General features: G+C 55.8%; 2 protein-coding genes across 5 annotated transcripts in view; one reads left to right on the top strand and one right to left on the bottom strand.

Moving 5' to 3' along the window:
• The window catches only part of LOC311513861 (zinc finger protein 385C-like), a 195,395-nt gene extending 177,277 nt beyond the window's left edge, over positions 1-18,118 (top strand). For both annotated transcript variants that reach the window (XM_084616005.1, XM_084616007.1), the window contains 5 exons: positions 3,407-3,566; positions 6,107-6,445; positions 11,126-11,313; positions 12,245-12,358; positions 14,148-18,118. In XM_084616005.1, the coding sequence (XP_084472131.1) occupies positions 3,407-3,566; positions 6,107-6,445; positions 11,126-11,313; positions 12,245-12,358; positions 14,148-14,366 (1,020 nt within the window). In that variant the 3' untranslated portion in view covers positions 14,367-18,118. The remainder of the gene's footprint in view (positions 1-3,406; positions 3,567-6,106; positions 6,446-11,125; positions 11,314-12,244; positions 12,359-14,147) is intronic.
• Positions 18,119-18,429: 311 nt separating this feature from the next.
• NKIRAS2 (NFKB inhibitor interacting Ras like 2) lies at positions 18,430-24,157 on the bottom strand. 3 transcript variants are annotated; one of them, XM_084616099.1, is made up of 4 exons: positions 24,074-24,157; positions 22,350-22,457; positions 21,345-21,586; positions 18,430-20,293 (listed from the first exon to the last, which is right to left on the bottom strand). In XM_084616099.1, exons 2-4 carry the CDS (start codon positions 22,441-22,443, stop codon positions 20,054-20,056), a joined length of 576 nt encoding a protein of 191 aa, XP_084472225.1. In that variant the 5' UTR covers positions 22,444-22,457; positions 24,074-24,157; the 3' UTR covers positions 18,430-20,053. The 3 variants fall into 3 exon arrangements, with proteins under 3 accessions (XP_084472225.1, XP_084472226.1, XP_084472227.1); XM_084616100.1 differs by having other exon boundaries at positions 22,350-22,485; positions 24,074-24,150; XM_084616101.1 differs by having other exon boundaries at positions 22,350-22,632; positions 24,074-24,144.
• Between the last annotated feature and the right edge of the window lie 393 nt (positions 24,158-24,550).

Below are 24,550 nucleotides of genomic sequence, written 5' to 3'. Positions count from 1 at the left end.
CATGTTCTACTGGCTAATGCAGGGTCAGCCTGTTAGCCCCAAATGCAAACGCTTGTGCTCTGTCCCACTCGTACACACTCATGCCCACTATCTTTCTGTCTCACTATCCCAAACGCTCACGCGCATCTCACGTGCGCACGTGCTTCTTGTCTCTCCAGCACTGTTGTCCCGGCACTTGTTCTGTCTCCCACTCGTTTCTTTCACACCTGGGCTGTCTGTCACTCACACGCGTACTCTCCTGCCCTTCCCACCCCTTCTCGCCAAGGCCACATCTGGAGTGAAATCACCTCGCAGTTTATGCTGTAACGCTGGTTCGATTTCTGCACAGGATGGCAAAGCGCTGGGAGCCCTAGTTAAACTCCAACTCAGCCCTGACCAAATTCCGTTACCTGATGGAGCATCTTCGTATTTGCTTCCTGGTGTGAGCCTGGTGGGTTTTCATCCACGTATCCTGCCATCGATTCTGAATTCGGACACCCTCATTTCTCTCCCCTTAAAGGGGGGATTGGAGGGTCTGGTTCTACCTTGTAAGTTCTAGCAGCCTAAATTGGCGTCCAGAATTGCCAGGCAACTTAACCTGCCTTGCTCTGCTACAGTGTCTTGATTCTTTTGGGATTTAGTTTCCATAAATTGCTAAATTGTGGTTGCTTTTGGTGACAACACTGCCTTGTCCCCAACTGCTAAGGACACAAATGTTTGGGGCTATTATCTTTTGTGTATGTTTTTATCAGGACCGTGCAGGCATGCACCCACTGCTGTGCACTTCATTATTCAATGTTCACTGGGAGAAAGAAGACGGTGAATGGAAATTGCATGTTAGAGGCCTGTTAGGTTACAATGGGAGATGTGTCCTACCCACGAATGTTTTTTTCCTAACAGCAGGAAATTTATTGTGTGTTTCTGAAGTCAGACATTTTGCCTGAAAGCGTCTTTTGAAAGTGACTTGGCTCATTTAATCAGCAAAGAGCCCTTATCTCAGCCTTGCAATGCAGCGATGTTGAAGCAAAATGATACCTCGGCTTGGATCGATTTGTATGCAAAGCAATTCAATGAAAGGCTGAAACCAGAGCTTTGCAACACACTCCCCCCCCAAAATCTCACCTTGGTGGAGGTCTCTGGCTCTGGGGAGGCCAAATGATTTCAGGGCACCATGTTCTTCTGGCAGCAGATGCTGGTCGGCACCCGCAGATGTAACAGATCCTCCTTCTCCACCTGTAGTCACTCACATCTATGTCCATCCCAGGCGGCTGGCTCTGCCCCTGGGCTCCGTTTGGGTCGGACTGGGCAGGGCTGAGTCGGCTGGTGTTATTTATTCACTAGTTTGTATCATGGTAGCACCTGAAGACTCCTGCCCCAAAGAGCTCAGGGTCTAAATCAACAAGCCAGACACAAGGGTGGTTGGGCGGGGAAACAGCAACACAGCTAGGGGAAGAGTCACACAGCAGGTCAGGGTCAGGGACAGAGCTGAGAATAGAGCCCAGTGCCCTGCCCCTAGACCATGCTGTGTGTGTCCCTGTCCTCTCTGCAGTTCTATGTCACAGTGCTCCATAGGAAATCTCCCCCCCCCCCCCCATGCCTCCCGGGACTTGCTTTGGGTTTCAGGTTTACACCATGGGCTCATCCAGAAACCCAGAGCTCCATGGGGGTCCCTTGAAATCCACTTGCCTCTGGGCTGCGCCTCAAACCGCCAGCCCCCAAACGGGCTGGCCCGTCCTGGGAACCTGGCCAGAGTGGGAGGATTGGAGTGGAAGCTGAGGCCGGGCTGGGTGGAGATATTACGGCCAGCACAGGATCCAGCCATGGGTTAATGGACTCTCCCTGAGCACAGACACCACCCCCAGGGGCAGAGGGAGCCCGCGCGGGCGGGGACTAGGCTGGGCTCATCTGGAGCAGGTTAGGTATCCCGAAGGACTGTCCAGAGCCTGAGGTTTGGAGAGATGCTCGGTCTAAGCTGCACTGCACCAGCAGCCAGCTCCCCTTCCTCCTGAGCCCCCGTGAGGAGCAGCTCAATGGATAAAAGCCAGGTGGTCAATCTGTTTAGCATATGCAGATTGAGAGGTGACTGGATCAGTGTGTAAGGAGCTTCCCAGGAGCAAACGCCAGGTTCTACAGAGCTCTTGAGTCTAGCCAAGAAAGGCAGACCAGACCACAGGCTGGGAGCTGGAGCCAGACAAATTCCAGTTAGGAATTAGGTACCATCTTTTAACCAGTTGGAACAACGTCCCCGCAGTGGTGAGTTCCCTGTCTCCAGGGGTTTGCAGATCCGGACTGGCACCTTTCTGGCAGATGCTTTAGTCAAATACACGTTACTTGGTTCAATGCAGGGGGAACTGGGTGAAATGTAATGGCCTGTGATGTGCAGGAGGCCAAACCAGCCCATCGCAGTGGTCCCTTGTGGTCTTCAACTCTGTGTATCTATGCAAATGAGGCATGGGACTGGAGAAAGAGGATCACCTTATCACATGGTGACTGGCCCCTTGAAGAGGGGGCAGGGTCCAGTGCACCTGGGCCGCCTAAAGGCAGACGGACATGCCCAGCTGCCTTCCCATAAGCCCCGCTGGGCAGCCCGCACTCAGCCACAGATGCTTCGTCACTACGTCGGTTTAGGCCCTGATTCAACAAAGAATCCCCACTCAGTGAAGCACTTAAATCCCGTTGACTTGGATGCTGTTCTGAGTCTGGGGCCAGGACTGTAAACTCTTCATGGCAGGTCCTGCCCTGCACAGGGGGTCTGAGCTGCGCTTCACACAAAGTGGCCCAGTCTCAGCTGCGGCCTCCCAGTGCTACTGGCAAATAAATACAAGAGGGAAGGTTCTAGGAACACTCGTTTGCCTCTGCAATTAGCTGTTCCCCAGCTAATCACCAGGAGAGAAACCCTCACCCACACCCCCAGTGTGACTTTTTCCTTCCCTACTTTATGCTACTCTTTCATCTCCCTCTCCTTTTTCCTTCTGTCTCATGAGAGTCTGGTGTAAACTTGTGACCAGGGAGAGGCAGCTAAATGCAATGCCTTAGACAGCCTGATGCTGGTACGAGTTTGCCAGGTCTTGGAGTGGCTGATCAGAGCGGGTGCTGGGCCTGGGTTTCTCCAGAAGAGAGACTGCACCAGAGACCGAGGTTGTATTTTTTCTCTTTGCTGTTCTTTTCTCTCCCCTAACAAACTTCTAATTAGACGGGGGCTCACCTACCTACAGAGATAAAATGGCTCTAATTAGACGTTTGCAAAGCGCGTTAAGGCTCCTGAGCTGCAGAAGAACAAGGGATCCTTGCTGTTGGTCTCAGAGCAGCCTTTCCTTTCCTTCATCCCCCTCCTCCCCAGCCCTGTCTGTCTGTCTGTCTGTCCCTTCGTACATTGTTGCAGCATTGCGTGTGCTCTGACTTGACCTCTCCCTGGTCCCTTCCCTAGAACCAGGCGGAGGCGCATTACAAAGGCCACAAACACGCCCGGAGACTCAAAGCCATAGAAGCTGTGAAGAACAAACAGAAAACAGCAGTGGCCACCAGCCGGGACATCCCAGCAGACTTCCCTGCCACCCTGGACGTCAACGGGGATCCCCACAGCACAGGTATGGCCCTGGCCCCGGACACCAGAAAGGGGATTTCCTGCACCCCTGGCTCTCGGCCGTCAGCTTGTACCAAACAGTTGCTCTTAGGGAGTAGGAGGTGGCCGAGTCTGTGCATCCCCTGCAGTAATAATTCCCCTGGGACGAACAGCAGCATGATACTCTTCACGTAGCTCGATAAGGAACTGCACTGCTCTCCAGATATCAATTAACATCATGCTGGCATGGGTCAGAAACAACATCTGCCTGGCGACTGACAGCACCATGAGCAAGCAGGAGGCCAACAGGGTTGGGAACAGGCTGCAGGGCTCCTCCTTGCTTGGAGACTGGTTTGCCTGGGTCATTAGCTGTGACCCCTGTATGTGGGGAGCTGGGACAGCAGTCTGGCTCCCGGTCCACTGGTGTCTGTGTCCCGGCCTGCCCCTTGGGGGCACCTGTGGGGCCATCTACACTGCTGCTGGGGGTGTGACTGTGAGCCGGGTAGCCCTATGCCCGCTAGCCATGACTCTAGTGTGCTAAATGTAGCAGGGTAGCCATGGGGGCACAAGCTAGGCCCCCCAAGTACCAGCCTGCCCAAGGCTCTGGGTCTGTGTTCGGGCAGCCAGCCCAGCTGTCTTCAGGGCACTAGCTGGATCTAGCGTGTGTATATCTGTCCACGCCAGAAGTGACACCTCCAGGTGCGGTGTAGAATCACCCTAAGCCCAAACCCCCTCCCCACTCGCAGCGCTGATTGTCACCCAGCTGGTGGCCTGGCGATATATACCACAATCTCTACTGCAGTAGGCCAGGGGCCAGCTCCAGTCAGTGTCCCCCACTGCGGATGTGTCACACATTTCGCTCATCCCTCCCCCATCTTAGCCGGAAGGGTGAGAATAAGGGTTGCAAATGAGCAGACAAAGGGGGAAAGGCCCAGATCAGCCTTTAAAAGGGGGCGTCTGTCATCATAACTGACAACTCTATTGTTAATTACCTGGCCTTCCTCAGACATCATGAAGGGCTGATTAAGCCCTGAACCGGTGCCAGTTATTTACAGTGGCCTCGCTCTGGGCAGCCATTGATTGTTAGGGGCTAATCAGGCTAAAGAGGGTCCTGATTAGTAATGCAATAAACTCCAGGTCATAAATGCACCCACTGCAAGGATGGCCAGAGCAAGTGGCACTTTCTTCCCTCCTGGTGCCTGAGTGTCGAGATCGCTTTCCTGTCCATGAATTGGAGCAGTAGAAACAGCCCAGCTGGGCTCCGTGTACTCCGTGTTGTTGTTCGTGGTAGCACCCAGCTGAGGATCAGGTCCCGTGGTGCTGGATGCAGTACAGATGTGAAGAAAGAGACAGTACGTGCCCCAGAGTCCGAACAGGGAGAAGATGCAGGTGGAGGGTGGGAACAGGGAAGGTGATGGGAGTACAAGACAGGGAGAGCTAATCGTCTGTTGGAGACAAAGGCTGGACTCGAGATGAAGGCACTGGTTTGGACTCTGATGATGTGGGTTCAGTTCCTGGCTCCTGTGTGATGCCGGGTGAGTCTCTCTAGGCTGCAGGCCCGTCTGTAAACGCTGCTGCCTTTGTCACTACGTCAGTTTAGGCCCCGATTCAACAAAGAATCCCCACTCAGTGAAGCACTTAAATCCCGTTGACTTGGACGCTGTTCTGAGTCTGGGGCCAGGACTGTAAACTCTTCATGGCAGGGCCTGCCCTGCACAGGGGGTCTGAGCTGCACTTCGCACAAAGTGGCCCAGTCTCAGTTGTGGCCTCCCGGTGCTACTGGCAAATAAATACAAGAGGGAAGGTTCTAGGAGCACTCGTTTGCCTCTGCAATAGCTGGTCCCCAGCTAATCACCAGGAGAGAAACATTCATCCCTTCCCATCTTTGGTTGAGGGGAGACACATGGAGCTGAGGAAGAGCTCTGTGTAAACGCAAAAGCTTCTCTCGCATCAACAGAAGTTGGTTCAATAAAAGCTCTGACCTCCCCCACCTTCTCTCTCTAATAGTCACTTGACAGACAGGCGGCCTTTCTTCAGAGCAGCTTTCACCTGCACCCAGGAGAAATTAATTATGATCTCAGGAAAGCACCGATTTCACTTGCTTGCAAAGAAGCTGGCGAGGGTCCCATTGTACCTTTCTGTTGAGGCACAAAGCAACGCACCCCGTTTGATCTGATTCAAAGGGTGGCTTTTTTTGAACCAGAGATAGCTGCTGTAGCAAAGGATGCATTTGCTGCTCCTGCTTGAACTCAGCATGCCAGATAACAGCTGAGTTATCCCACTAGGGCTCTTCCTTTCGTGTTGGAGGGAAGAGGCCGATAGAACGAGTGTCTCTCCCTGGAGCCAAGGAGGGATTGGAGCTAATCATGGCTTTTATGCCGCGGCCGGTTCTGATGAGCCGCAGATAAAAAGCGCTAATGGGAAAGGCCCTGGGTAAATCAGGATCCGTGAGGCAGGACCAGAGCATGGCTGTGATGTCATGGTGGGGCGGGGGCCTCGTCGCTCTTTGGAAGCCAGGAATTCTTTTCAAGAAAGGAAAACTTTCCCTTCTGTCTCTTTCGCTAGTTCAAGCCAACGGCCTCCTGGGGCTGAAGGAGCCGGACGCTGAGCGTAGCAGCCTCATGCTGACGCCCACCTCGGAGGAGTCCTCAGCCGAGCTGTCCGGCAGCGTCCCAGCCCTGGTCTCCCCGCCTGTTTCGGAGCTGTCAGAGGGCCCTTCTGATGCCGCCAGTGTGGCCTCTTTGCCAGCGCCGGGAGCTGAGACGCCAGCCACTGAATCGGGCAGCAGCGTCGGCTCAGCCCCTGACCGAGAAAAGGAAGGGAAGAAAAGCAAGCAGCACCTCTACTGCCCCACCTGCAAAGTGACGGTGAACTCGGCATCCCAGCTGGAGGCTCATAACACAGGTAAGGGACTCAGCCACTAGGCCGTGCCCTGGCCTCCCATGTGCCCCGTGCTAGCGAGGGCCCTGTGGCGATACTTTCCCATAGCTGGTGGGCAACACAGTCGATAGGATTAAGCGCAGGACTCCTGGGTTCTCTTCCGAGCTGTGTGAGGAAGTACAGCCCAGTGGTTAGACCAGGGGAGACTGGAAGTCAGAACTCCTGGGTTTAATGGTTAGAACAAGGGGGACTGAGAGCTAGGACTCCTGGGTTCTATGCCTGGCTCTGGGAGGGGAATGTGGTCTAGTGGTTGGACCAGAGCACTCCTAGATTCAGTACTTGATTCTGCCACTGACTGACAGTGTGACCTCAAGCAAGTTATTTACCTCTGTGACTCAACTGTAAACTGTACAAACAGAGCCATACAAACCTTGCAGGGGAATCGTGAGGGGTAATTAATATTGCTTTAATTAGAAGGGGTAAATTAAGGTGCTTTGCAGATAGTGGTGTTGGTATATCTAGCTCATGCCTGCAGGGGTGGATTTTAGCAAGGTCGAACGCTCTCCTGTTGTTCATGTCACTTAATTAAAGACATTTTCAGATACGGTTAATCAAGTAATTGGAGGATATTTGATACTCCAGAGTCGTTTTCCTGTAAGTTAATTTTCCGAAGTGACTTGGGCTCCAAAGTGTCTAAGCCACTTTTGAAAATAGAACTTTGGCTCCTAAGTCTAGTAGGGGCTTTTGAAACCCCCCCCCTCCATTTCTTCCCCTCCCCCACCCAAACCAGACACTTGCTCACATTTTTGTGTTTGCAAATTATGCACATCAGAAAAGACCACGACTCCGTGAAGCTGGGGAGGATTGTACATTCTGGGGGGCAGGGACAAGCTTTTGGTCCTGTGTTTGTCCCACCCCTAGTGCAATGGATTCCTGATCCGTGCCTGGGCTCTGAGGGGCTGCAGTAATACAAACAATAATAAAACATTGCCTGCGGAAGAAGCATGATTCCAACATTAGCAAAAGCTTCTTGTGCCTCAATTTAGGAGCAATTATCACCCACCTGGGGCACAGGTCGGGGGCTGTGAGCAGTAATTAGTTAACGCCTGTAAAGCAATTTGAATGTGAAAAATAAGCCCTGTTATAATGTTCCTTTCTGCTCTAGTATGTGGGAGGCTGAGAGCTGCGGATAGACACACACAGCATTAGGCATGCAGCTTTCCAGTTGGCATACGGCAAATTAGCCTCTTTCCGAATGCAGAAGAGTGGCAACAGACCTAGCCATGCTGCTAGTTTGGGGGCTGCCATCAGTGACCCTGTCTAATCTCTAGAATTACTTGGGGTTGAAAAATAACGCGGAATAAGATCACATTTACTGGGGTAGCCAGCGAGTGTTGGTTTGTTCCTTCAAAGCCGCACTCCTCCGTAGCAATGGTGACACCTAGTGGCTTTTGAATCCCCTGCAGCTCCATGCACCTCTCTGAAATTTTTCTTCATGTGATGCTTAGAAACAACTACCCTGCAAACGAAATAGAAAAAACAAAGAACTACACCTGGGTTTAAAAGAGAGGGGCCCCCAAATTCAGTGAAAGCTGGAAATTAAATCGTCCAGCCCAGCGAACCCTCTGAAACACAGCCAGATTCTGCCATGGCAGTGCTCAGGAGCAGGAAGGTCAGCTAAGGACAGTGGCTCAGCTTAGCTGCAGACATGTCCTTTTGCTTTTGTCAGCTCGGCTTACAAATGTAGGAGCTGATTTGAGGAAAAAGAACCAACCAACAAACAAAATGTTCAGGGTTTTTTTTACTGCTATAGCAGAGAAGCCGGGCACAGAGTCAGTGGAGTGTCAGGTTCCTAGTTGGGAGCTTAACAGTAAAAAAAGGTGGGGAGTTGCTTTCCTGTTTATTTCATTTCAGTTGTTTATGGGGGGGTCTCTCTGAAAGGATTCGCACTCCCTAAGGTTTACCCCACTCCAGATGGCTGAACATGGTCTTTATAGGGGTTTGAGCAGGGGAAACTGGGAGCTAGGATTCCTGGGTTCTCTTCCCAGCTCTGAGTGGGGTGTGCAGAGTGCCTAGAGAAAGCGGGGGAATGGGAGTCAGGACTCCTGGGCTCTATCCCTGATTCTACCACTGACCTACTCTGTGACCTTGGGCATTGCTCCTCTGCTAGGCTACTGACAGCCACTTCCATGTACCTCCCTAGGCCACAGTTAATGCCGACACACTCCGTGATGCGCCCTAGTAAATGCTTGAAAGTGCAGTTTTGCCAAAGCTCTTTGTGGAGGGATATTCTCTGGCAACTAGCTGGACTGGCTGAGACATCCAGCAAGCCTCCGAGACTTGGGAAACCACATAGGGAAGGTCTTGAGAGCAAGCCAGCATGCCCTTCGGTCGAGTCAGTTTTCGCTGCTTGAGCAATAAATAAAAAGTCCCGGTCGAGGGTTTCTACGATGCCTCTCTGGAACTCTAGAAACATAGGGGAAGGGGGGAAATGCTGCCGGGGGAGACATGGAATGTGCAGGATCTGCTGAGAAATCGTTCTGGAATAGAAATCACTGCCTGCAAAGAGGCAGCGTGGCCCAGTGGTGAGGGTATTGGATAGGGTTCTGTTCCCAGCTCTGACCTTGGACAAGGCCTACTCTGTGCCTCAGTTTCCCCACCCATAACATGGGGTAATGGTACTGCCCTTTTCGGTAAAGCGCTTTGAGATCTGTGGGGGAAGGCCTTGACAGAAGAGCTACTGAGCAGCCCTGCCTCTGGAGCAGGCATGTCCACACAGCCCAGCCCATTCTGGGGCCAGACCTGTGCTTTCTGCATGCGCAGGCCTCGCCTCCTTGGAGCCAGGTCCCACTAGCTCAGTCGGTGGCAGCTGTACCGGGTCAGCCGAAAGGGCAGAGCTGAAAAGAGACAGGGGTTGCCTGCCCCGGGGCCGTGCTGAGCTGGTCCCAGCTGCAGCCGGGAGTCACACACGCACCCTGGGCCGAGCCAGTAGGAGCCCCCTGGAGCTAGCCCGAGTTAGGAATCACTCTGTGTAGATCTTACATTCCTCTCCCCTCTGGGAGCATTGCTGAGCTTGGCTCACTCCCCCCCCCCCCCCCCCGGTTCTGATTTTTTAGTCCCGCCAGCTCTTGAGCTCTTGGCAGATCTCCTGTTTTATGTAAAACCTGCAGCATGCGGTGTCTGAAGGCCGGTGAAGCCCTTAGTCTAGCGTGAGGGAGAGCTCAGACCGCAGGCTGGCGGACGTCACGCAGAGGACACTCAGCAGAGACCCAGTCTCTTTGGGGCCTGGAATCATCCCCTTCAAAGCCAGCCCCGTCTTCTCCTATTACATATGCCCAAGATCAAAGCAGGCTCAGTGCTTCTGTCCAGAACCTGAGCCCCAGGAGGATGCGAGAGCTTTGCCTAATGGCTCAGAGATTGGGCCCGGGAAGGAATGCTGAGCTAGCCAGCGCTGTGACCGCCGACACCTGGGGGAGCGAGAGATCCCAGAAACGACCTCTGCTCATAGTGACTCTGACACCACATGCTGGGCACCAGGTGTCAGGCTGCAAGGCACAGGGGGCAGAGAGATGCCCTTGTGCAGGGAGGAGAGCCCAAGAGACAATTTCCTCTGGCTCCTAGACCTCCCTTAGAGCCAGATCCTCCAGCAATTCCAGTTCAGACTCTTATACTGTCAGGGATTATAAACTGGCCCTAGAGGTTTTGCTCTGAGCTTGGCCGTGGAACATCACACGGGAGGTTCGGATTCTGGGCTTTGGCAGCTGTTTTACTAGCTTGCTCTGAAGTTCTGCTCCTGGGTGATGTCTAATGGGTGGATTTCTCATTAAGGGACAAACGTCCGAGCTCTGAGAACAGGGATTGTTTGTGCTTTCCCTGGCAGCCGCCAGCTAAGTGCTGCGAGCCACTGGGCTTCAGAGTCAGGAGACCCGACTCCTATCCTGGCTCAGTCACCGACCCATTGTGTGACCTTGTGCAAGCCCCTTTCCTGCTCCGTGCCTCAGTTTCCCCTCCCACCCCGTGTCTGTTGTGATTATTTAGTCTGTAAACTCTTCAAGCCAAGGGCCATCTCTCACTACGTGTATTGGGGCCCCAGTGTCAGCTGGGGCCAGTACCTGCTAATTGAATGCAAATAGTAGTGACAAACACTGCCGGCTGCCTGCCAGAAAGTGACTAGAAGCAGGAAACTAAATCTGAACAATGAGCAGGACAGAAATAACAGCTTCCCAGCGGGTGGAAAACCCCTACGATTGATTAAATTAACCACATGAGATGGCGCTAATGTAACACCAGAGCTCGAGTCCTACCGGCACGCTCTGAGAGGCCGGTCTGGCACTTTTGGGGGAGCCAGAATAGTGGAGTGCGACACTTCTGGTCGTTGTGTTCCCCCAGCACTCACCCACTGTATAACACCCTGGCAAAGAGTCTGGCGTCCCCCTCTAGAATCGAGTCCATGGAGGGGAACAGCCTACCACTGCTACCAGCGAGGGGAGTTAGTCCTGTAGCAGGGGTCTATGTTCCTCAGTCCGTACAGGGAGAGCGGGTGGGGTGGGGAGAGTCTTACATGAGTAACGCCGCAAGCAGCAAGATTTCCAAATGCGTCTTGCGCCTCCTCCGGAATACTGCGTTTTTCAGCGGTGTCTTAATCCAAACGCGGGCCGCGTGATCCCTTTGCTGAGGGTCTGTCGTTTTTCCTCTGCCATCCAGGGGCCAAGCACAAGTCTATGCTGGAGGGTCAGACCACCCAGATGCGGCGGGGCCGGGGCAAGGTCATCCCCAGGGCGGGGCACAAGTCCAAAAGAATTGGCAACAAGGGCAGCGTCCACATCCAGAACAAGGCATTCCGTTGCCAAGTGTGCGAGATCTACGTCAACTCGGAGACCCAGCTCAAACAGGTGATACCTCCAGCTCTCCCACCTGTGGGGAGGGGGGGGCTTTCTCCTTGGCCTCTCCCCTCGCTGGGCAGGGGCACGGGGTCAGTCTCAGCACCCAAGCCCCTGAGGTTTTCATGAGTGCCAGGGGGTGGGGAGGGTCCTGCCCCACAGCCCCCCAAAACATCCTTAGGGGGTCGCTTGGCAGGATGATCCGTGCACTCCCAGATCCCCCAGAAAAAAGTCCCCACTGCAGATGGCACCTTGCAAAGCGCAGTTCTGTGGTGCAGTGGGGGGGCGACGAATCCCTTTGCCTGGGCCCGGTTGCTCCTCCCCTCCAGGGGAAGAGAACAACACTTGCTGTTTTCATGAGGTTTGCAGAGCCGGGGTGGAGGGGCTGGGTGGCTGGGGATTAGGAGATGGAGAGACGCAGGGATCAGACAATGGAGTGAAATAGGTGCCTGGCACAGCTGCAGATAAGTCAATGTATGTATATTCAGTAGTGCCTTGTTCAGAAAGAAGCTGCCAGGTGGGTAACCCAGGGCCCAAGGTATTGAGAAAAGCCATTCTGGGAGCAGGGGTCTTCCGTGGAACACAAATGCCCCATGCGAACCATCTCTTCACCTCTAGTGACTAGACCGTGCACAGAGGTTTATTTCCATGTATATTTGCTACTGGCTGCAAGCTAAGGGACTCGATTGTGGAGCTCAACCACTAACGACTGATGCTCTTCGCTCCAGAGGTCTCGGGTTCCGTTCCTGCAGATGATCAAACAAGGACCATCGTTATACATACATGCAAATTCCAGAACCCTAGAGACTGAAGCAAAGGCTGCATTTCGTAATTACCGCGAGCGAGCTGAATTCCCAGGCGGAGAGCGTGGCTTTGCAGGGTCACTTCGCATGCAGTGGGTTTGTTTGCTGTCCGCGTGTGTGACTCTGTTTTCCATCTGCAGCATGTGAGCAGCAGGAGACACAGAGACAGGCTTGCTGGGAAGCCACCCAAGCCAAAATACAGCCCGTTCAACAAGCTCCAGAAGAACGCTGTCCTCGCAGTGAGTATTCTGAAGGTATCTGTCTCCCAGAAGCCCTCTGGCCATGGTGCCTGTCTGAAATGTTGCTCACACTGTTTGTCAGCTCATGGGATTTTATCACGAGGCCTGTGATATGTGGTGGTTTCTGTTTTCAAAGCCCCAGCTCCAGGAGTCCTCTGATTATGTCAGAATCTCAGCTTTCATTGAACAAAACAGTGAGTTTCTAGCCCTCGTGAATGTGGAGGGAAGGTTGGAAGGGAGATTCTTACAGTCTCTGATACCACAAAGCAAAGAAGAAGAACTCAGTGTTTTTTATTTTTAAAAGAGGATGATATTTACCTGAATCCCATGGTTTCTAGGGGGGCTGACTCACAATTTTTAAATGCTTGGGGTTGGCAGTGTTTTTGTTCAGCTCATGCCAAGTTCCAGGGTTCGTTCACAGAGTCACGAGTCTGGTCTGCAGTGCAGCCGCGGCTAGTCCTGTCCCAGTGACATAGCGCTAACAATCGGCTATGCTGGGCCTTGTTTTCTGCTTCCTGTCCCGAGGGGGGAAATTGATGATTTGATGGTCATTTCTCAGGTAGGTTCAAGCCCAGACTCCCTGGCCGCATCGGTGCTGTGCTCTGATGCCATATACAGAAAAGGGTTCTGCTAACACTTACTAATAGTTTTGTACAGAGCCATTCTCGAGCCCCCTACTCCCAGCTGATTAGCTGCTTTAAGACCAGTCCTGGCCTGTCTGCCCTGTGAGCTGCCACCAGATCAGTTCTTGACAAATGGCTTTAGAAGGGTTGCTTTGGTGGGGAGACAGGGCCTGAGTGGGGAGAGGAGTAATTCCAAGTGCACACCGACCCCTGGCTGGAAACAAAACCTGGGACACTTGAACTCCGGCGCATCAGGGGTCACTGAGATCCGGGAAGAATTCTCAGCATCTTCCTAGGACGCAAAGTGCTCCATAGTTTCCTGGTCTCCCAGATCAGCAGTATCCTGTCTGCGCAGGGAGACAGGATGAAATGCTTTTGGAGGTATCCTGCAGCCGCATGTCAAGTCCTTTCAAGGACAAACCTGATACTGGCGGCTCCTTGACCCGATGGATTCCCACCTCAGTATTAAAGGAAATAGCTACCTAGATGGACAGGGGTTTAAGGCCAGAGGGAACAATTAGGATTGTGTAATACTCTGACCTCCTGGATAGCCCAGGCCAACAGCCCCACCCAAGGATCCCTGCCATGAACTTCAAAGGGGAAGCTAGAGTAGATCTGTGAGAAAGGCCTCTGGCTATCAGCTGTGAACCTCCCTGCACAGGTGCAAGCTTCGTGGCTCTCTCTACTATGTAGGAAACCTAGGATGGAGGCTCAAGTTGAGTCCCCAGAGTCACCATTGTGGATGGATTCTGGGTTGGGGTTAGTGGTCTGCATTCGTCTGGCCCAAAGACCAAGTCCAGGATCCACTGAAAGCCAGAAGATTCAAAACTGAGACCTAGAAATATGCCTCCCTCCAACACACAATGAATGACTGGCCTATGGAACTCATGTCCACATGATATCATTGAGGTCAGGAGCCTAGCTGGATTCCTCTGAAGGTGCAGGCTCTGGACTAGAAGAGTCCTTGGTCTGATCCCCTGGGGCAGTTCCTATGAAATAGAAACTGGGTGACTATTGGACCCCTGTCTCCGTGCCCACATGCCTGTTATCAGACTAACCCTGAGCCCAGGGCTGGCTGCTCCACTCCCCCGCAGAGCCGGCGATGCCAGGATCTCTCCCCTCCTGCAGCCAAGTGGTTCACGTGCTTTGTCTCTTTCTCTCTCTCTCTCCCCCTCCTACAGTCCAAGCTGGCTTTGCAGAAGCACCTCACCAAAACCTTGGCCACCCGCTTCCTCCCAAGCCCCCTCACCACGGCAGCCATGTGCGCCATGCCTGGCCCACTCACCCTCAGACCAGCCACCGCCCTCTTCCAGGCCCCGCTCCTTGGACCAGCGCTCTTCCGAACCCCGCCAGGCCACGTCCGCACCACGCCCGGCCCCATCGTCTTCGCGCCCTACTAGAGCCTCGCGCCCTCCAAGGCTCCGTCTCTCCCGGACGTGGCGAAGAGCCCGGGGAGCTATGCAGCAAGGGGCAGCACTACTGGACAGGGCTCTGTTCCGATTGAAGGCAAATGATTCTTTGTAACCGTTGATCGGCGGTCAGGGGGGTTCTTTCACTCCCAGCGGGTTCTCACTGGGCTAGGAGATTCCCCATCTGACTGCTCTGCCAGGCCTGGCTGTGCCCCCGTTACCCACGCCCAGTGCCCCAGTCGGTTCTGCCACCCACTCACTCAGTAGCTCTCCAAAAACACAGCTCCATGTCTGGTTTGATTGGATTCAGTTAAAGGGACAGTGCCAGGATCCCCTAGGCCCATTGATGCCCATGGCCAGCGGGTGCCCCTCTTTGGCTAGTGAGTTTTTCATTCATCCCCTTCCCAGTGATTCATTTAAACCAAACCAGGGAAGGGGCCTGGCTGACCCTCTGGAAAGGGAGGGCCTTTCTCTCAGACTTGCTGGTTCAGAGCCAGCCCAGGTTCCTGGCGACCCCCAGATCATAGGCCCTGCTGGAAGGAGTCTGTGGTGGATCTCAGGCCAGTTTCCAGTGGGAGAAACCTCCCCAGCACAAATTCCACCTGTAGCAGGGAGGACACAGCCTAAGCCCTGCGTGGGACATGAGGCACGTAGGCAGAGAGCCGCGTGGTGGAAGATTGCCCTTCCTACTGCCTGAGCCATCCTGGATCTGAGGATGCAGGGAGTGTTACTCTCCAGCTCCTCTGGTCTGGTCCATTTCAGCAGCAGGAAATCCAGAGGGAAAATTAACAAGAACAGACACCGGCAAACAGGGACAGCGTTTTCCCATAGAACAAACAGTTGAACCCCGGGGCTCCTTGGCAGCAGAGACCCCTTTGCTGCTCACTTCAGAAAACACATTATCATCCAACGACGGAAGTGCAGCGGAGGGCCACTCAAATTGGATAGGAGTGTTTGTCTAGAGCAGTGGTTTTTAACCTTTTTTTAATTTGCGGACCCCTTTGGAAATGAGATATAGTCTGAGGATCCCCAGGGGTCCGTGGACCACAGGTTGAAAACCACAGGTCAAGTGGTTAAACAACAGGACTTCTGGATTCTCCTCCCAGACCTGGGACAGGGTGTAAGAACAGGACGTGGGGAATCAGGACACCTGGGTTCCATTTTCAGTTCAGCTAAGGCCTGGAGTCAACTGGTTAGAGAACGGCCCTTCTCCTTGGCATCTATTCCCAACTCTGCCATTCACTCCCTTGCACCACGGTGCTTCACCTCTTAGTGCCTCAGTTTCCCCCAATTAAGCAGGGGATAGCTCTGTCCCTACCTCGCAGGGAGGCTGAGTGAAGGTTCATAAAGCATGTTGTCCTTCCATAGCGCCTTTCCTTGGAGAGCTGCAAAGCATTCCTACTGTTAACAGGCCAGCAGACACAATCCAGTCACCCAGCCCCCTTGAAACTAGGAGCTTCCAAGGAAACTGGGAGGATTCCCTGTTCGTTCAGCCCGACAGCCCAGAATCAAAGAGCAGGTTCGTTTAACAAGCCCGTGGCGTTGTCCCTCTTATGCTCTGAGTGCAGCTTGCAGACCGTGGGGCTCCAGGGCCCACGCTAGGCGTTACGGGAGCAATGGGTTTGTTTTTCGCTGTGTTAAAAGACGGCGCGAGGACCTGGTCTGAACAGTCACCGAGCCGCTCTGGGCTCCGTAGCGCGCTGTAAATAGAAATATGCAGGAAGGTTGCGACCCGCACGGACCTTGTGCCGGAGTGACCCCCCGTCCCGATCTATGCAAATCCGAACGGAGCAGCCCGTCGTCGTGGTAGCCGGGCTGCGTCCAGCGGCGGTGCCCGCTCTGTCTGCACAGCGAGGAATGTTGGTCGGAGCAGAAACTGAACCACGCACCTCTGTGAGAGAGCCCCCTGCTCCCCACTGCACAGGCTGTGGGCCCCCAGCGGAGCTGCCCTCCGATTTGGGCAGCTCACAGTCCCCACGCACAAGCACACCTGTCCGATGACTGAACTTGAACACACCAGCTGTGTGGCAGGAGGCGTTTGGGCAGCACAGGGAGGATCCTGCCGCTCCCCCCCACACCCCCCACCACTGGAGGCTGAACACGGTTTCCAAACACCATGGGGCCGTGAGATTGTCACTTCCCCAGAGCTCAGGGGCAGTCCCAGGGTGCTTTGGGCAATACGGGTCTGTGTGTTTCATGTCCCCGATCCACAGAGGAGGTGGGTCGGTTATAGCTCAAGCCGGAGCATTGTGCTTTCAGTGCTGGAGGTCCCCAGTGCAAGGCCTGATGGTGCTGTCCCACAACCCCCTCCCCCTTGGCGTGGTCACCAGCGGGGTTTGACCTGGGGCCGACAGCACCACAATGCAGATTCCTACCGCTTGAACGGGCAGTAGTAGTGGGTTGTTATCCCCTATAGGCCCAGCCCACTAGAGGGGGCTGTGCTAAGAGCTCGGACAGCGTATTACAGGAGCGCACTACAGGGGGACATGGCAGCTCTCAACACGTGGGATATGCCGGGGAGACTGTTCTCCCCCTCCCCGCTTGGGCGTGCGTGGAGCTGGTGCAGGATAGACTGGCCTGCCTGGGGTAAACCAGTCAGGCCTTGGGGCTGAGAACTGGGAGAGCCAGCCCTGGGGCTGGGGGAAGGGGCACATTTTGATGCCAGTTTTTCTGGGCACCTGAAGGTGAAACCTTGGGGGGTTCTTTTTGGGGGGTTTAAATGTGTCCTACGGAGCTTTGCAATAACCCCCAGTGCCAGCCAGCTGTAGGGGACCAGCTCCATCCCTTACAGCCTCAGGGTGGGCAAATCCTCCGCTAGGCGTCCACAAGGGAACGGAGTCCCAGTGGGGGCTAGACCCCCCCCAGATCACAGGAGCCCCTTTCATAAATCCCATTGCGGGGGCGGGGGCTGGTGGTGGGATGCCACTGGGCAACCCGTCCCCTCACGAAGCTTTAGATGGGGAGAGGGAGGGATCTGGACACCTCTGTGTGATGCCGGTCATCCCCTAATGCCATCAGCCCCCAGGTAACCTGGGACTTGCCCTGGCGCCGGCTGTCCAGCCCCGCAGCAGCCTCTCCTCCATCTGCCTCTAGTTGGGTTCGCTCCCTCCCGCCACCATCCAGCTCCAGTCTCCTCCACGGGGCCGCAGCACCTGCTGTCTCTTGTGCAGTGGTCGTTTTAGGAATTCAGGAAGCACAAAGCTTTAGCCACGGCCCCCACTCCACCCTGAGAGACTCCGGTCGCTTTCCCCAGAGTCAAACCTGCCCTCAGCCCAGCGGCGGGCTCATGATACACGAGGACACTTCGCACTTTAACCCCTTGAAAGCCATTCCTTCCCGTCACATCCATCCTGCAACGGGCTGCTTCAGAGCACTCTACCGTCTCCCTCACCTCCGGACCCCCGCACGCCGCCCCCTGCGCTAGCCAAAGCAGTTACCGCCTCTGAGTTCGCATACGCTGTGGTAGGTCACAGGCCCTGGCGCTGACGTGTGCCCCTCTGTAAATACCCTTGGCGTGATGTGAACAATGTTTGATTTTCACAACTAAAAAGCAAACGAAATAAACAGCCTCTAGGGACTTGGCCAGTACCCCCCCCCACCCTCTGTACTGTCCAGTGTATATTTTTTGATGTACTATAACCGTTGGGGGGGGAAAGGAAACTATTTTGATAATCGAATCTCATTGCTTTCTTGTGTTACTCAGTAAATAAAAGGAACCTGTATAAATGCGCCTGGACTTTCGCGCGCCATCTTTAGTTGGGACCATGAGGTTGGAGCCTGCGGAGGTGGAAATCGGAACACATCCGCCACGACGGATTGCCAAAGGATCGTTCACCCTGTAGCCAGCAGCTGGGGAAAACCAGCCACATCCCCAGCCAAAGGATGGCCTGGCTCAAGCTTTTCCTGTAGTTTTCAATGCAAGGCTGGACCAATAACAAATTGTTAGTGTGTAACAGGGCCTGGGAGCTACTCGGCCGCAGGCGGCCCTCGCTAGGCCCCGGTCGTAGTGCCATGTCACCAGCCAGCCGTGTTCCCAGGAAGCACACCCGCTCCGAAAGCAGCTGAGCTGAGTTTATTGACGGCGCTTGCTGACCAGGAGGCATGTCATGCCTCTGACATGAGATTACATCCATGCAATCATTAAAAAAAGAAACGCTAGCCAGAACGTGCCCTGCTGCAGGGTGAGCTAATCCAGGACACCCCAGCGAGCCCCAGTCGTGCCCCACAGCAGCCAAAGCACATTCCCTCCCATCCCAGATTTCTGGCCAAGGAGAATCTCGGGGACCATCTAAAATTAACCCCCTTGGTTCTTGGCCAACTGACCATTTTAATGGCCTGCTGAGGCCACCTCAGCAGCCCCACCCCAGTTCCGTCCAAAGAGCGTCAGCCCAACAGAGCCACAGGGCGGAAACGTGTCTCCCAGGGGCCAGCTGCTCCTCAGCAACGAGGCTGAGCTGAGCTGCACCCGCCTAACGAGCAATGCAAATGGCTGGTGCGTGGCCTCCCTCTAGCGGCTGGCCCACGCCCAGGCTTCTGCATTGAGCTCCCCCCGCTGGGGTCTTCAGCTCAGGCCGTAGCGGGATCAGGGGCAGGGGCGCAACCCTGAAACCATGGCTTGGCCTGGCCTTCGGCCTGGGATCACAGCATGGGAAAGCTCTGACGTGCTTGGACACTGACGAGGCTCTAATGAGCTTAATGAACCTAAACCCAAGCTCTGCTCGGCCTGGCCTCACCCGAGCTCCCCAGTTCTGCTGCTGCAGAGGGGCCAGGTGCAGTTAAAGAGCTGAGGGGGACGGGGGGCCTAGGAGCCCAGCAGACAGTGAAGGTTCTGCAGGGACCCAGGGCAGTCCTTGCTCCCCACGATCTTCAGGGAGGCAGCTACGGAGCCCCCAGGGAGTGAGTGCCGCATGCATGGGGCTAAGAGCCCAGCAATCTTGGAGCCCCCCTCCACCTTCCCAGCTGCAGGTGCCGGTTGGTGGGCGAAGAGGCCTGGACGATGAGCGCCTTCACCCCTCGCCTGTAGCTCCAGCGTGCTCAAGGGACTAGTTCAGGAGCCCAAGGGCTCCACAGCCGGGGACTCAGAGCCCACCTTCCGGCTGGGCAGCGGCTCCAGCACCAGCCTGGAGGAAGGAACTTCGGGGAGCCAGGCCAGGGCATTCTGCGGCACGGGGGGAGGAAGGAGCTACGTAGTGCCACCATCTTCTTGTGGAGGGAACGCTCCCCTCCAGGTTCAGGGCAAGGGTTACAATGGGCCAAATGGAGTTTGGAGCCCGTGAGGCCTTTGCAGGCCTCCTGCTGCCCACGCAGCCCCCTGCCAAGGCAAGGAGTGTGTTTGCCAAGGGCTCTGTCTCACCTGTGGTTTGGGAGCAGAGACCAGGCCAGTAGCTGCCTGTTCGCAGGGCTCCCGGGGCACGGTCTGGGCGAATCCCGAGTTCAGACCAGCCGCCCAAGGCTGCCCTCCCCTTCCAGGCAGCAGGGATGGGCCAGATGTCCTCACTGCCCCCAGCGACCATCCCTGGCACTGGGTCCTCGCCATGCTGCCTGGTGCAGCCAGGGGCCAAGCCCCCGCCACCCACTCGGCACCTCCCTTCACCAGGCTTCGTGCCAACACCCCAGAGCTCAGGAGAGGGTGGATGCGCCGTGGGAGCAAGGTGGCGGGGGGAGGGGAGGCCAGGCCTTCAGCCGTCCATGGAACCGCTGCCCTTGTTCTTGCGGCTCAGCGGGAAGGCGGACTTGCTCTGCGGCTGCGTCATCTTGCTGGCCAGGTAGGTGAAAGGCTCGATCAGCGTCCGGCGGTCGGCCACAGACACCTCCCACAGCTTCACCTTCTCGCCCTTGGCCCAGTGCTGGGCCGCGTCATGGTCCACGCGCCGCTGCTCCGGCAGGTCGCACTTGTTGCCTAGAACCACAATGGTGACCTGTACGAATACACACAGAGCACACTCAGGGCCGGCTGCCTGGCACCGCAGCCTGGGGCAGGCCCAGGGACAAGGCTGCTGCGGATTTCACCCCCAGCACTGCGGTCTTTCTGGTGAATGTCTCTTTCCCTTTGGCGCCTTCCGTCCAGATTCCCTGCTGTACTCGGGCTGGGCTGTGTGGCTCCTGGCCCAGCCTTCGCCCCCACCCATGTGGCCAGCTGAGCAGCAGAGCTGATGGGCTCCAGAGAGTCCTGTCCAGTTCCCTGTGGCTGGAGCTTGGGCAGAGGCTACATGGGTCTTTCCGAGGAGGAAATAAGGGGATTTGGGATTTGCCAAACCGGATCAGACCACTGGTCCCTCCCGTGTGTCTTCCCCTCCGCTGTCACCCCCAGCCGACACCGAACAGCCCGTGTTCCCTCCCTTCTGCTCAAGCAGGCCTGGCCAGTCGTGCAAGGCTGTAGGTGGCAAGGAGCAGTCCCTCTCTGAGCCAGCTGGTGCCCTGAGGACTGATTGGCTTTCCAACCCCAGTTTGCAAAGCGACAGAGGTCAGGGTGTGAGCACAAGCGCCGGCTGAGCACTTGCAAACTCAGCCACTTGCTGGCTGACTTAAAAATCCGGGGGGAGGGGAGGGGCAGGGCAAGGAGAGGAGAAAAAGCAGAGAGACCTTGAATGTGGTGCCGGACTGACAGCGCTGGAGACCAATCACCTCTGACGAAAAGGGGAACTCCAAGGAGCAGAATGCAATACCCCCCCTCAAGCCACCCCCCCACACACACACAGCTGGCTGCATCCCCCCCAGCTCGGTCTCTATGGCCTGTTTGCTCACAGCCCCTGTGCTGAGTATCCAAGAAAGAGGGCAGCCGGTGGCGGGGAGGGGACCCCCCGACTCACTTCCTCCAGGACACTGACAAGCCACCAGAAGGACGCGCTCGCCCAGCTGGGCAGGATGGGGAGCTCCGGGGAAGGAGACTCCATCCCCCATACCCAGCCCGCCCCGCTCTCCAGTGCCTGGGGAAGCCTCCTCTGTACCTCCCCTGCAGCAATGCCTCACCTCCTTCTTATCCTTGCACTTGTCGATTTCCTTCTTGAGCAGCTCCACCCTCCGGAAGGACTCCTTGCTGTCGATGCCGTACACCAGCACGTAGCCGTCCGTGCAGGAGAAACAGTGCTTGGGGAGCTCCACGCCCTCTCGCAGGCCCCGGGTGTCGTAGAACCGCACCTGCTCCCGCACCCCTCGGTCCGTCTCGATCGAGCCCACGTAGATGTCCTCCTGGGTTTCTATCATCTCGGAACCTGCAGGGAGGCGGGCGGGCGTGGGGTAACGTGGGGAGCTGGGCTGCGGAGTCTGCCGTGACGGAGGACTGCGGCAGGAGCATCCTCACACTGTTCCACTGGACTGGGCGTCGGGAGGACTGTGTTCTACGGCTGCCTCTGCCACTGACCGGCTGAGTGCCCGTGGGCAAGTCCCTCCCCTTCCCTGTGCCTCAGTTTCCCCTCCTGGCCTTTGTCTGCTCTGTTCAGACTGGGAGCTGTTTGGGGCAGAGCCTGGCACAATGGTGCCCCAAGCTTGCCTGGAACCCCTAGGTACTACCACATCATAGCAGCTCCTTGCCCAGGCCAGTCTCATACTCTGCTCCTTGCTCATTCAGGTCTCCCGCATCTGTGGGTAGAGCAGCCCTGCTGGGGAAAACAGCCTGTAGAAAGGAGCTGCTGGAGATGGCATCTCCAGGTATTTTTCGATTTATTCTCCCCACCTGGGACACTGGCAGCCAAACCCGCCTGTCCCCATCCCCGGTCTCTCACTGCACCACCCTCTCTGCCTCCATCATGTGCTGACACTCGTCCACGTTAGTTGCAGAGGGCAGGGCAGTTCCACTAGAGTTTGTTCTGGACCGCTGGGCGGTTGATGCTCATTTGTTATTGTAGGGTCTCTCGTCAACAGCTGGGCTAGGCACTGATTTGTTATTGTCAGGGGGTTGGTCTTTACAAAAAGCCAAGAATGAGGGGGGCTGCAGGACGCCCCCTTGCTGGTCACCCGCCCTGCCCCCACACTTACCAACCACATGGTTCCCATAGAGGACCTGCTCCAAGATCGACGTTTTCCCGACTGAGGCTTGGCCGCAAACCACCACCTTGCAGCTCTTCCCCATCTGGGGTCTCTTTCCTGGGGACCGAAGAGTGGGACGTTGGAGCTGGAGGAATACGTCTTCTCAAAGTCAAGTCAACTGGGCAAGGCCACGTGGGCTGGAGCTCGCAAGGTTTCCTGGGCCCTGCCCAGTCTCCCCAGTGCTCAGCGCTCGGCGCTGCCCCGGGAGAGGGAGAACCCTGGAAGCCTAGGGCTGGAAGGGGATGCCAGAGGTCAGCTCAGCCACCCCCTGCACCGAACCTGGTCTCTTACTCCTTGGGCTGGGGGGCCGCTGGGGCACGTGACCCTGAAGTGACACTAATGGGCCCCTTCCACAGATGGTGGCTGGGACACAAGCCCAATGGGTCACTGCCCAGGGCTGATGCAAGGGGCAAACCTAGCATTACATTAGGCTGGAAGGAATAATGAGGGGTCCGAATCGCAGGTTTCATCCCCTAATCTCTCTGGAACCCCGGCTTTGCATCCCAGCATGGTCAGTCCTTGAAGGTCCCCTCATTGCTCCCAGGCTGAGCTCCCATCTGTGGGAGCATTTAACAATTCCTTGGGACACTTCTGGTAAGAGGCAGGACTTTCCTGGGGCCCCTGGCCCAAACTCCCCCCTCTACTCAAAGTTGTGCTGCGGGGTTGCCACCCTCCTCCCCAGAGGAAGCTGCAGTTCAGGGACCGGTGTGTGAATTGCGAGGTACATGTGGCCGGGGGGATGGTAAAATGGTTTTCACAACCAGATGAGGGGGTTGGGAGAAATTCGAGCCCAAACCCTGCACAGGTAGGGGGCAGAAGGGAAGACAGGAAAGGTCTGGCACTGGGCTAAGGCTCAGGAGATTGGGGTTCAGTTCCCAGCTCTGCCACAGACGTCCTGGGTGACCTTGGGTGAGTCTCTTCACTTCTCTGTACTCCGGTTCCCCATCTACCAAAGGCGGGCCCTTCTCCCCTTCCTCCATCAATGGTTTTGGGGCTCACATGCTACCAGGCCAGGGGCCAGGAAAGCAGCTAGAACAAGGCACTCCGTGATCCACTCGGTCTTTTCCCTCTCACCAGCCCCCTTCTCCCCGTTCTGTGAGCCGTGCTGGAGCGCCCCCGGCAGTGTATCCGGCTGAACCCCCGTGGCCTACGCACGCACACGCTCCTTCGGGAGTTTTCGGCCCGGGAACGAACCCACCACCTAAAATCCTGCCGAAGCTGAAGAGCGGCTGTTAAAGTGAACGTGGGCAAGAAGGCCCAGGGGGCTGGGCATTCCGCAAGGCTGGGGAGGGGGAGCTCAGTGGTTTGAGCATTGGCCTGCTAAACCCAGGGGTTGTGAGTTCAATCCTTGAGGGGGCCATTTAGGGAGCTGGGGCAAAAATTAGGGATTGGTCCAGCTTTGAGCAGGGGGTCGGACTAGATGCCCTCCTGAGGTCCCTTCCCACCCTGAGAGTCTATGATTCTATGATCACAGGGCCTAGGCTGCCCGGGGACCCGGCTGCCACTGCAGCCTTGGCATGATCACGAGCCCAGCTGGCCTCTGGCTACACTGGACGCACAGAGGCAGCTGGCTCTTGCTTTATGCATCTGTGAATCGTGTCTCTCCCCCTTTCCCCCCACCCAGATGGCACAGCGAACCTCTGATGGGGGGGGGGGCAGGGTCCTCTGCCTACCTTCTCAGGACAGCTGTCTGTCTCTGCTTTCTCCTCTTCCTAAATCTTCAGGCTTGGCTGACTCACCTCGCCACCAAGGAAGGGGAAATCAGAGACAGCAAGGCAGGGCACCCGAGAGGCGAGACAGCCCGACAGCAGCAGGACAGCACCATCTAGGGTTGCAGAGGACAGGCTGTGTCGTGCTTCTCTTTTCCATAATGACAGCACGAAAGCTTAGGCTCAAATAAATTTGTGAGTCTCTAAGGTGCCACAAGTCCTCCTTTTCCTTTTCCATTGGAGCCCGCCGGTCTCAGTACGGTGGAAAAACAAGCCAGAGCTGCATTACCTAATAATAGGTTTCAGAGTAGCAGACGTGTTAGTCGGTATTCGCAAAAAGAAAAGGAGTACTTGTGGCACCTTAGAGACTAACCCATTTATTTGAGCATAAGCTTTCGTGAGCTACAGCTCACTTCATCGGATGCATTCAGTGTGCATGAT

This window comes from Lepidochelys olivacea (assembly GCF_965140295.1).
Source record: "Lepidochelys olivacea isolate rLepOli2 genome assembly, chromosome: 27".
Taxonomy (NCBI): Eukaryota; Metazoa; Chordata; order Testudines; family Cheloniidae; genus Lepidochelys; species Lepidochelys olivacea.
The sequence above is the reverse complement of the archived record's forward strand: the minus strand, read 5'-3'. Positions and strand labels throughout refer to the sequence as shown.

What these genes read in the sequence shown, in the direction of transcription:
- NKIRAS2 (XM_084616099.1), bottom strand. Translation starts at nt 22,443, where the DNA reads ATGGGGAAGAGCTGCAAGGTGGTGGTTTGCGGCCAAGCCTCAGTCGGG. An exon ending in CTATGGGAACCATGTGGTTG is followed by an intron (nt 21,587 to 22,349) that starts GTAAGTGTGGGG and finishes GCCTCCCTGCAG; the next exon opens with GTTCCGAGATGATAGAAACC. An exon ending in AGTGCAAGGATAAGAAGGAG is followed by an intron (nt 20,294 to 21,344) that starts GTGAGGCATTGC and finishes GTATTCGTACAG; the next exon opens with GTCACCATTGTGGTTCTAGG.